A 12717-nucleotide genomic window follows, 5' to 3' on the forward strand; every position below is an offset into this window, starting at 1 on the left:
CACACACAGGGTTTATTACATCGTTGTTATCTTTTGTGCGTACTTCAGCAATAAAATATTTACGCAGTTTGGCAAGATGATACTACAACGTGGGTTAGTACAACAGCTGCACTGCCTGTTCCCTTGTGGCTCGATTTCCCTTTTAATCTTCAGTTTTCTGCAACTAAAGACTTAAGTCAGCATGTAGTTTATGCAGTAGCAGATAGTGGTGAAGGCCTCTTGAATTAACATCATAAAGAGTGAAATACTCTACTGAGTTTACTTGTTTCATATTTTTCTTACGTTTTTCAAAAACATTGTTCTAGCATGTTTTACATAAGACATTTTTATGACATTCTAATTCTTTAGAAAACCTGTAAACTTAGCTCTACAGACAAGGAAAGCTGATCTTAAAACATGGAAATATTACAGTTCTAAAGTAATCTGCATTTGGCTTAGCACAGATCAGGGAAGTCTTGGAAAAAAGAGTGTTTTGGGGGTTTATTTTCAGTCATAAATTTGTATGTATAAGTGAGACTGGATTTAAATTTTCTAGGTAAAAATAGAGAATCTTGATTATTTTCAAGTTTGTTATCAAATTCTTTGAGTACAGGATTTTAATCTAGCACGTGTGTTATTTCTTTCTTTCTGTTCCTAGGTGCTCCTGATCCAACAGCAGGTGCTAGTATAGATGACGAGAACTGCTGGCACTTAGATGAAGAGCAGGTTCAAGAACAGGTTAAACTGTTCCTTTCCCAAGGCGGGTACCACGGATCAGGGAAGCAGCTTAATTTGCTCTTTGCAAAGGTATGATTGTTTATTTTTAAAGAAATATTTTAAGTATATACATATATATGGACTGTGTAAGATCATGTGTACAATAATAATGTTTTCAAAATAATAAGGTCTAAGTTAATCAATTAGAAAAATTTGTGTTATGTTGCAAGCTTTAATTTGCCTAGTTTGTGATCTTAGATAAGATGTGGGATATTTTTGTCTCTCAGCTCCTGTTAGGAAAATGATAATTTGTACAATTTTAGAAATTCACATCAATAGTAAAAACAAAATAAATAGCTTAATGTTATCTAACATGTCTCCTTTTCAAGTCTTTATTTTTCTACTTAATTTTCCCAAATGGAGCATAACTTTAAATATTGTTCATAAAATATGCCTTATATATTTAGTTTAACAACTTCAGCATCTTTAGGCTAATTTGTGTGTGTGTGTGTGTGTGTGTGTGTGTGTGTGTGTGTGGTGGTGGTGGTACTGGGGGTGGAACCCTTCTACCTCAGGGCTCCGGGCTACACTCCCAGACCTATTTTATATTTTATTTGGAAATAGGGTCTCTCAAGCCAGGGAGGTGATCCTCCTATCTCCACCTCCCAAGCCCAGGGATTACAAGCATGCGCCACCACGCCCGGCTCTTTAGGCTAATTTTAAGCATGGGTTTTAGAGATATAGATAGAGACTTAAAGTTCTACTCTTACTAAGCGTATGGACCTTGGTAAATTATTTAAGTCAGTTTCCTCATTTATACAGGTGACTAATAGTGACATATCTCCCGAAGTTATTGTGATAGTGGTGTTAAATGATGGTGTCTAGCATTCATTTTGTCTATCAAAAATTGATTTTGATCATGAGTTCCTTGTGAGCAGCAGCTGTGTCTGTTGCTTTTTGAAGAATGTTTAGTACCATAAAAGCTCTTAATTACCAGGTACAATGCTTTTTAAATAATACTAAATTGATATATATATATATATATAAATGTATGCGCATTGTGGATATACCCATCACTATGGTCAGTGTATTAAAACTTGTTTTAGGAGGACTAATAACTTCTTTTTAAAGTTCAGAATTAGTGTGAACTCTCTTATTGGGCAAGGCCGGAAAATAGTGTATTCTGTTAATAAAATTTATTCTATAGGCCATATGTAGATTGCCAGTTTTTCAAGAACTAGTTTCCAATGAAATAAATTTAACCCTAAGACTACTATTAATATGATTTAATCATTCTTTGATAATTCATGGGCACTTTAAACTTACGAAATGCTTCAGAATCAACAGTCTGAAAATTTATTACCTTTAGGCTACAAATTTACTTGAGTTTGATTAATACTGCACTCTGGCTTATATACTTGATAGTAAAGCATTTATTTCATTAATATTGCCAACTGAGTAATATGTTAGACATTTATCAATAAAATAAGGATTAAATAAAATCCATTGGTAAAATGTATTTTAACATAAACTTAGAAGTAGAGTATTTGATAATGTTTTTATGTCAGCAAAGTATACTGTGGCCAAGGGCAGACAGTGTAAAATATATTGTTAGACTGAAGTAGTTATTTTTGTCCCTGTAATCTAATAATATGTCTTTGGCGTGTGTGTGCGCGTGCCATGAAAAGTAATAGCAATATTTAAGTTTGAAAATGACACAACTATTTTCTATTTGGGATAGATCTGGGTTTTGATTAGTTCTCTGAGGCTTAGTTTAGTTTATAAAATGAGGTTTCTATTCTGGCTTTCTTTTTTTAAAAAAAGATTTACATAGCATTAAACACATTAATTTATAACACTTCAGAATTTATTTTTTTATTTTTTTAAATTTTATTTTTATGTGGAACATATTGAAAATGGCATTCATTTAGACTGTGCTTGGTGCCTCCCCCCCCACCCCCCCCACCCCCCCGCCATTCTGGCTTTCCTTACATGGTTTTTGAAGATTGAATGGTAAGTAATAAGTATAAATAAAACTCTTTAGCACAATAGCTAGTAAATGGCAACTCCTTTTCTTCCTCTTAGGCTTGACCTGCTAGTGATTTTTTTTTTTTTTTTTTTTTTTTTTTTTTTTGGTACTGCCTTGTATTGGGAATACAGTTCTTAGAATTACTGAACTAACCCTCCTGGAACCCCAGCTGCCATTAAGTTCTTTACAAGGCTCAGATTCTAAAGCAGGCAGTGAAGACCCAGCACTTGTCAGTCCGGGCCTGAAGCAGGATCTGTTGATCTAGATTTGGGCTGCTTTATTGCAGATCTTCCATTTTCTCCTTTACCTACCTTTCACATAGAAAAATATCTTGACCAAAGAATTCTTCCCACCTATTGCTTATGGCCAATTTCCTATAAGAACAACTTGTGTTCAGTTGGGATTTTTATTTGTTAAATACGTAGCAGTACACATTTTTGGGAGTGGATAGATTCATTTAAGGTTTCCTGTAGAGGCTTGCTCTTGTGTTTCTTTTCTCTTTTTATTTGGGAAGTGGAGCACAAGAGAAATGGGCAGAGCTCAGGGTCTGTTTTGAGAGGTCATTAATTTATTAGGTCAGTGGTTATTTTTCTGCTTCATGGATCACTCATATAGAGCAAGCACTCTTGAACCTACATTTCTGTCCATTTTCTCTTATCATTGCAGAAACATTCCTATCTGAGTGAATGCAATGTACACAGTCCTTTATATCCACAAGTTTTACATTGGCAGATCCAAACAGCCATGAACTGAAAAAATAGCCAGGCCTATGAGGCTGGCTCATGATGTCACATCTGTATTGGCCATGTACAGACATTTTTCTGGTCATTATTCTGTAAACAATACAGTGTAACAATTACTGAAAAAGCATCTATATTATAGTAGGTATTTTCAACAAACAGGAGATGGTTTAAAGTACACAGGAAGATGCACATAGGTTATATGCAAATACTGTGCCATTTGTATAAGAAACTTGAGCATCCTCAGGGTTTGATATGTTCTGAAGGTTCCCTAACAAATCCCTTGTGGATTCTTGAGAGATCTTTGTGTGCTCCTGTACTTTTGTGAACACAGTGAAAACTACTGAATTGTGCAGCTTAAACTGGTGAACTGTATAATTTGCCAATTATGTCTCAGTAAAACCATAATATTATCAGGTCATCTCTGAAGATTCTTAAAGATTTCTCAGTGATGCAGGTGTGGTGGCTCATGCTTGTAATTCCAGCATTTGAGAGGCTAAGATAGGAGGATTGTGAGGCCCTCTGTTACTCAGTGAGACCCTGTTTCGAAATAAAGAATTTAAAAAAAAAATAGGGCTGGGGGTGTAGCTCAGAGGTAGAATCCCCCTGGGTTCCATCCCCAGTACTGAAAAAAAAAAAATCTCAATGAACTGTGCTTTAGTCTCAGCTACTCTGGTGCTAAGTACAGTCAGTTGAAAATCAGAAAGACGACAACTGTTTGAAGCTAGCAAAGTTATAGCATCTTCTTTCGGTGGGCAGCAGTACCTTGCTAAAACCTGTTTTGGTAAATTAGTTAGGAGGATCAAATAGCTGTTTCTGGTGCTAGTTTTCACTCCTGTGCTTTGTCACAACATGAAATATCTAGTCACCTATTTTATCAAAGTATAATTTTGAATACAAAGTGTACTTGGTTTAGATAAGAGATACTTTGAAGGAGACCTCAAAGAAATGCTTCTATCAGATATTTCAAACAGGGTTTAATAACTTACCTTAATCTGATATAGAAAACTTAACCAAAAATTTTTGGAATTAGAAGTTAAGGAAATTTCTTTTCCTCATGTGGTTTCCAAAACATAATGTAAAGTTATTTTTGGTAATTTCTCAGATTTAATTGCAATTTAGGATAGAGAGCCGTGTTTGTGTGTGTGTGTGTGTGTATGTATGTATGTATGTATGTATGTATGTATTTTTGCTTAAGCAGGCTTTCCACACAGAAAAAATGTTTTTTTCATATGTTGCTATTTTTTGTTTTATTTTGCTATTTTTCTAATGGTCTGTTTTCCCACTAGGTGCGGGAGATGTTGAAGATGAGGGACTCCAATGGGGCCCGCATGCTCACCTTGATAACAGAGCAATTCATGGCTGACCCTCGATTGTCACTTTGGAGGCAACAAGGCACTGCAATGACTGACAAATACAGGCAGCTCTGGGATGAGCTGGGTAAATGTGTTTCCTGACATATTACCATGGGGTAGCAAATGGATAAACACCATAGTTGAATGTTTTAAGGTCATTGCTGAAGAGAACTGCTCATATGTAAACTTGTTGCCAATACACTGACTAGAACAGCCTTGGCAGAGTTTTGGGGGGGAAATGCCTAGTTCTAATGAAAGTAAGCACAGGACTCTGCTTTCAAATATTTTTGGGAAAAAGTAACATTATTTTAAAATAGTTTTTTTCTATTATAGAGCTGGTTACTTATTTGTTTCTAAATTAATATTGTAACCAACTCAGTTAAGATTTGGAGTCTATCTTTCCCTTCCCCACATTTGAATTGATACTCATTTTATCTGTTAGAGATTTAGGTAAATAAACTCTAAAATTTATTGTTTCCCAAATCTCTGGTGGGTTAAAGTTATTATAAGTATTGCAAGCTGTTTTAAAGACGAGAACTCCTCTAGTGATGTTCATGAAGTGGATACTCTGAATTTTGTTGGGATGAGTCTTGTTGCTCAATGCTCATGGCTAGAGATTGACATGTTTGTTATCTTTCTATTATAAAGTTTGTAAGTGAAGAATGAAAATTTTGAGAAATATATGATTACTCTTTTAATTTAATGAGAGGGAAGTGCAGGCTCTATTTATATTCACAATGAAATTCTTGTTTAATAATGGACCACATCATACTTGTTGATCCCAAGTCTAGACCAAGAGAAGCGTTAGTCTTTGAAGGTACTGTGTGATCGTACTTGGAAGGGACTTTTGAGATGAGCTGTCTCACAGATGAAGAAACTAAAGTCAAGAAAGGTTAGGAGACATTGCAAAACCTAGGGTAGAAGAGACAATCAGTATAGAATTTGACATCAGCGTTTCCCTTTTCCTGTTAGTGGGATGTGTGTTCAGGAGCTTGGCAAGCTGGGCTGTGGACAGAAAGTCTTGGTTCTTAATTCATGAATATCTGCCACTTGCCAAACATTAGACATTTGTTAATGTTTTCCTCTTAGCATTTAAAAAAGTATCTTTCAGTGACTTAATCTTGGTACTATCCTTAGATCTCCTCCAATAATGGTAGTATTCCCTAACTCAGAATTTGTATCAGTCTGTAATTACAGCACATCATTTCCATGGGTGGGAATGTTTGGGAGTACCATGTGGTAGAGAACATCAGGATAATACATTGTTTAACCAATATTTTTATAGAATACCAAATAATTTGCTTTTCTGAGCAAACCCTCTTTGGTTTTAGAATCACATGTTGAACTTGACTAGTAAGATTATAAAGGTAAAAAGGACTAGAATTAAACGATCATGAAGGGGATCATGGGTAAAACTTAGAAATCTTTGCTACTTAAAAAATGCAAAAAATTATAAGTAACCAATTAGAAAGAAAACCTGAATATTTTGGTTACCACAAAAAGTACAAGTGATGTAGTCAAATAAAATTTGCAGCAGTAACATTTAATTCATTGTCAACATCTCACTTTTAAAAATTGTTGTTTAAGTTTTTTTATTTTACTGTTGCGTTGCAATTATGCATCCTAGTGAGGTGTTTAATGTGTTAAGAACATACTTGCACACAACTCTTTGCATACTTCTCTCCACATCCCTCCCTGTTCTCCACCTCCCTTCCTCAAGAGTTGGTAATAACACCTTCACCTGTTGCTGAAGCAGTGTTTCAACTGTTTTCCTTCACCAGTCCTCACTTTCCCCTCCCTAATGCTCACCCTAACCTTGTCTAGCTACTCTACAGACCTGTCTTTTCATTAAAGTTCCTTGTGTTTCCTACTTCCACAAATGAGAGAAAACACAACACCCTTGACTTTCAAAGACTGACTAATCTCAACACTATTCTTTTTTCGTGTGTGTGTGTGTGTGTGTGTGTGTGTGTGTTTGTGTTGCTTTGCTTGAACCCAGGGGAATTCTACCTCTGAGCTACACACCCAGCCCTGCTTTATTTTTTATTTGGAAGCAGAGTCTTGCTAAGTTGATGCAAGCCTCACTGAGTCTGGCCTTGAACCTGCGATCCTCCTGTTAGCCTCCCAAGAACTGGGATTACAGGCAGGCACCACCACACCTGTCTCCAAATTGGTTTTAAAACTCAGTTCTAAGTAAGAACCAGTCTTTATACCAATTCTTTAGTTTCAGACCAGGATGCAGAACACAATTTCTTACCCCATGGGGTTTTTGTGTGTGTGTTTTCCCCTCACACATCCCTCACTCCACCTTAAATTTATTACAGTATTGCTGGAAATTCTCCTGTGTACTCTGATAGCTAGCAGAGGTCACTTGCCATTTTAATGGGATCTAAGTTCAGTGAAGAATCCCATGTAGGAGTAACAGTAGTTATCACATCTTAATATTCATTTACCAAAAAATTAACTAAAAGTTCCTTCTAGACTACAAAGGGAAAGGCTTTTGCTTCTTAATAAAATGGGGGAATTTGACTTTGTGCCCCTACACAGGGCTCACATTGCTTCAAGGCTCTGCCTTGGAATTAAATGCTGAGCACTGCCAGATGCCAGACATTGAGAAGAGGCTGAGTTTTGTCGGCAAATGGGATCTGCAAGTTAATTGGTGTTTTCTGCAGGCTTCTGGCTGTGAAATGAAATTGGAAGCCCTTTAGCCACATGGATAATACAGGACCTGAATACAAATGTCACATGTCACCATCAGGACCCACTGTGAGACAATAGTGTTCCCACTCCAACACTGCACCATTACAGATCATTTAAATATGGGGATTACATTTAAACTAAAAGCCCCATTTGCCTTTTACTGCAATTTAAATGTCCTCTTAGCAAAAGCTAAGTGACAAATTAAATGAAAAAAGTGCCCACATTTTTAAAGCTGTAATGCAAAACAACCTTTTATTGCTTCTCATGTGCCACGAATGAATCATTATACTTGTCAACCCTAAACCAAGCCATAATTGGAGCAGCTACTGTTATCAAAGTGGGGCCGCTCTGTGACAGCTTAATAAAGCTGAAACTGTTAAATTAAATCTCAGATGCTTAACTCCTTAGCACCGGTAAATTCGATGAGTCCATTTCTGGCAGTGGCCAATACAGTAACCCCTCCACCCCCCCAAAAAATAAAACTCACAAAGATTTCTGGCATGAAAGCCTTCATCTGATGAAAGTACAAGCGAGAGTGTCTTTGCCAAGTAACTGCTTCTTGGCAGAGGGATTTGGAGCCATCAGATTGTCAGCCAGATTACTAAATCTTTTTTATAGGACCAGATATCCCCCTCACCAAGATTTGTAACTTTCTGATTATACATATGATATATGAAAATTCAGTAGTGTTGATGTTTCAAAATTAGTTTTAAAAACACACATGCATTTTAGCTTTTTTCCCTTTCAGGTAATATACATAAGCTTACTTGTGGCAATCGCAGACCTATTTCTTCCCCTGTACTCCAGTTAACAAAGGAGCTGATTATTCTCAATTCCTCTTTTCTAATATGAATGCCTATGATATTCATGGGGCCTGAGTTAATTTTTGTGATTTACTCCTTAATTTTCACAGTGTAGCCTGAAATAGATATCAGTGCATACTATTAAAATTCTGTTTAATGCATCTTATTTGCAGATGCATCTATCTGGTACATGTCTTTTTACTATTAATTTTATTTTCTGTACATGACATTCATTTTCCCAAACATTCTGCAATGTTCTCAAGATGAGTAATATTCTATCATAACCAGCTATAAGAAAATATGCATCATACTCTTAAGACAGAAGGCCACATTATAATGGTACAGAGTCTGCACATTTAGTCTAAGCTTCAGAACACATACCTCTGTAGTTGCAGTCTTTATTCAGTGACATGCATATTTTTTGGAGGGCAGATACCAGAAATAACTCTTGGATTTCAAAGAATAACCCAGTGCTGATTGGTGGCAAGCACACCTACTGTTAGGCCTAATGGCTGTGTGTTCAGCAAACTTAATTACAGTGGGGTCTTTAGGGGTGGGGGATATATTGTAACTTCTCATCTGTATTGATGGGACTCTCTCCTTAAATATCTTCCTAGCCTGCAATTTTACCTTGCTTCATAAAACTATAGGTTGTGGCTGCCAGTCTATTAAAACCTAATTAAACTGGATGTCATTAGAAGAAACAGTTAAATAAGCTTTAATTACAGTTTTATCACAGAAAAATTTTTCAAATTTTGATTTTTCAAGTATTATATAACATGGTTTCCCCATGTTTTAAAACACTTAACTTTCTGAGTTGAGTCATTTGCTTTGCTTTCTACAATGTAAATCCCGTTTCTTAGGGGAGAGGATGGGCTACCACACAAGGGCCCTGCTGTGCTGAGCTCTGCTCACTTACTTCTTAAGAACTAGATGGTGCCTGTCAGAGTTCTTTTCACGTCTTCTCATCTGGGACCCTAGCTCTGTGTGAGCAGACCTAGCCATAGTTAGATATTTCTTTCTGGTTTGAATTTCATTGCAAGTATAGATTGGCCACTTATCATTAAGTAGCTACTATCCTGCTTCAGGGTAAGGTGCTAGGTTGAGTTGGCCATAGGTTTGGAGCACTTGTAACCAGGGTAAATCTCACTATGTTCAGCAGTAGAGTGTACAGCCTATCTATTGAGACCACATGTATTGCAAAACACTAAAAATTATTGTTTCATGGACCCAGAATGCTGTCCCATATACCATCCCAGACACCAGAAGTGATTCTTGCACATCTTCCCACATTATTCTTCAAAAGGTAGAAACCAATGCTTAAGTCATACGTTTAAAATGATACTCCTCAGTAATTTAGGGGAGGGCTGTGCACAGCTAGAAATAATATCCTAAAGGTTCTGCTATTGAGATAATTGTGGAAGATTTCTGGGGAATGCCATTTTACATCTCTGAAAATAGTAAACTTAATTACACCCTACCCCCCATCTTGGTTTTGAGCCCCTTAGCTTCTGTGGCAAATTCAAACTTAGGCTTGACACATTTTAAAGTTAGTGGTGGTTAGTGGATGTCTGAGGAGTAACTGCTTCTTGAGAACCAGAAAGTATCCCAAAGTAGTTTACCATATAGCAGTTAACTCTTTGCTAGTACCATGGAAGAAAACAGCAATTCACCGAATCCCCTTAGAGCAAAAATATGTCAGTACAGTATTGGACACAGAAGAATATAGACAAATGAACCACATATTAGACTGCTTGTCCTCTCCCAGTTTTTATTCCCCCCGGCACAAGGAGACTACAGTTGTACCACTATATACGATTGCCGGTGCCTTCTTACTCTCCTTTCCAGATGTCTTCTTGTGGCCTTCGCAGGTATTAACTACTTACTATGTCCAGAAAAACAGATGTAATCTGTATCTGATTTTAGTGTTAGTAATGAGACGGGTAGTAAGGAGGGAGTAGAGAGATACAAGCATTAGGAGAAATGATAAATGAGTATAGTCATAATGCACTGGGAAGACCTTGATAGAGTAATTTCACTACAAATTAGTGCAAAGACTTGTAACAGACTGAACTTAACATGGATTTACAAGATGTTCATAGAGGTGAATTAGAGGAAAGAAATAGTACTAATGCTCCAGAAAGAAGGAATGACATGAACAAAAGGGATGAGCTCAGAGGGGAAAAGGGATACAGGCTTGAAATCCACTATAAAAAGATACCGTCTGTAAGAGATTGAACCCAACATTGTTGTTTTTGTTACTTGAAAAGGAGAGACTAGAAGGGCATCACTATACCTAGACTTCTGATTTGCTACTAGTCCAGCTACTAGTGATAAAGCAGTTGTCAACACTGGCTTTTCAGCCCTATGCTAAGCTTATTGCATGCATTATTTTATTTAATCTTTAAAACAAACCTAAAAGATAGGTAGAATTATTACTCCTAATTTTATAGGCAGAAAAACTGAAGTTAAAGGAGACTTAGAGAACTTGCTTTAACAGAGCAGGAATTTGATCCCAGGTATCAAAGACTTAAAAAATAGCCACGAAAGTAGACAACACCAATCTACTTTAAAAGACTAAGATGCCTCTTTGTTAGGTGGTATTCATACCCAGAGCAGAGGCAAAGGTAAGCTCACCTAAATGACAGTAGCCCTGCAAAAGCTGCCTGACCTGTCTGCCCACCCATGTTGATGGCTGCTCTTGCATAATCTAGTTTAGTTTCCCATCTCACTCATGTTTACAGGAACTCTCTTAAAACTTTTTGAGAAAACAAACACATTGATGGAGAATAGCCAGATACATGCCATTGAGTACTGATTATATAGGATACTTAAGCTTATCATAAATACAGATACTACATGATACATGGACCCAGTGAATTTTTAAAATCACATTTAGAGCTGGTGAAGATCTTGAGCTCACTGTCTTTGTCCTGGCCTATACCCTACCCTAATAATGATGGCCAAGTTGCCACCGCTTAGATCCCATGTGGTGTGTGGGCTCCTGCACATGGGCTGTCTTGCTATGGAATAGGTGTGCCCTCCCTTCTCAGGCTCTCTCATTTCTGCATTATTCTGAGCTCACTCTCAATGCAAAGGCTATCTTGATTGTATTGCCCAGGAGGCGCTGCTTCCCTCAGTGCTGCTCTCACAATGCCTGACTGCTGCTGGCTCCTCATTACAGGGGCCTGATTTCTTTTTCTGTTGGTGCAGTCTGCTTGCTTTCTGTCTCTTACAACTAAGAGCTCTGTATTCTTCAGTGAGAGGCCTCTGAATTTCCTTCTATTCTGAGAGTGGGATGAGGAGTTTATTCTCAGCTTCTTTACATAGGCAGGGTAATTTCTAGTTTGGGCCGGAAGTCAGCGAAGAGAGATGGAGTATTTCTGAACAGTGAGTGAACCTAAGACAAATACTTCGTGCATAATACTGTCAACAGTTCTCTTGACTGCAGCCTCTACCGTTTAATTAACCATTCAATACTAGTATGGAAAAGAGCAGATTATTTGATCTATTACCAAACCAGTAAGAGATTCTTAATGATATTATTTATTTAGTGGCACACTGGGATAATTTATAACAAATTTAGCTAACTTAGATAATTCATCATGAAAATCATCCCATGTATGTTATTATCTAATATAGACCATGGAGATTTGCTGTGGCTCTCTGTAGTACACTTCAGTATTGCCATATATATGTAATGTTCTGGTAATATTACTTGTATGAAGTGTACTTTGTTTATTCTATCAGTGTATAACATGAGTCCTTTGATAGTAAATACTCACACTGGTGGCTAATAGGAATCTCAGAACTAGTATATGCTATACCCTGCCCTAATAATTGATGGCAAAATTGCTCAGGGGGGAAAGGATAATGATTTCTCGCGCGCACACACACACACACACACACACACACACACACACTTCCTAAGAGTTGGCATTGTGCATTCCCTCAGGAATCTGCCACCAAAAGGAAATCTGACTGGCCATTGTCTCCTTGCTGGAGTGTTGATCTAGAAAGTACTATAATAGGAAGAGGAAAAGGAAGTGTGAACGTGAAAAGAGACAGGTTTTGAGAAAATTTTTTCACCATTTCTTATTCTGAAATGATAGCATACAAAAATTACCAAGTTCTTAGAAGCCTCATTTTAGGGCATCTGGGATCCCCAAGGGCTTTTCAGGAAGTTAGAGATGCCAGGAGCTAGAGTAAAAAAAGGGCAAGCAGAGTGTAGGTAAAAGTTGTTCATGGTGTGAGCTGGCACCAAGCACTGCAGGAGTTATTGCTGGTAACTTAACACTTCAATGGGCTCAAGTTGAAGGAGAACTCATGGAGCTGAGAATAGACAGTATCAGAGCCCCTGGGTGGGGGAGTAACAAAGAGAGGATGCAGGTCCT

The 12717-nt window shown here is 37.2% G+C and overlaps 1 protein-coding gene across 1 annotated transcript in view; it reads left to right on the forward strand.

The window, feature by feature from the left end:
* Positions 1–12717, forward strand: part of ZSWIM6 (zinc finger SWIM-type containing 6) — a gene marked incomplete at both ends in the record, with an annotated part of 194481 nt that overhangs the window by 145566 nt on the left and 36198 nt on the right. The window contains 2 exons of the mRNA XM_080703132.1: positions 638–786; positions 4755–4905. Coding sequence (XP_080559258.1) covers positions 638–786; positions 4755–4905 — 300 coding nt within the window. The remainder of the gene's footprint in view (positions 1–637; positions 787–4754; positions 4906–12717) is intronic.

The sequence above is a fragment of the Muscardinus avellanarius genome (assembly GCF_963383645.1).
Source record: "Muscardinus avellanarius genome assembly, chromosome: 1".
Lineage (NCBI taxonomy): Eukaryota > Metazoa > Chordata > Mammalia > Rodentia > Gliridae > Muscardinus > Muscardinus avellanarius.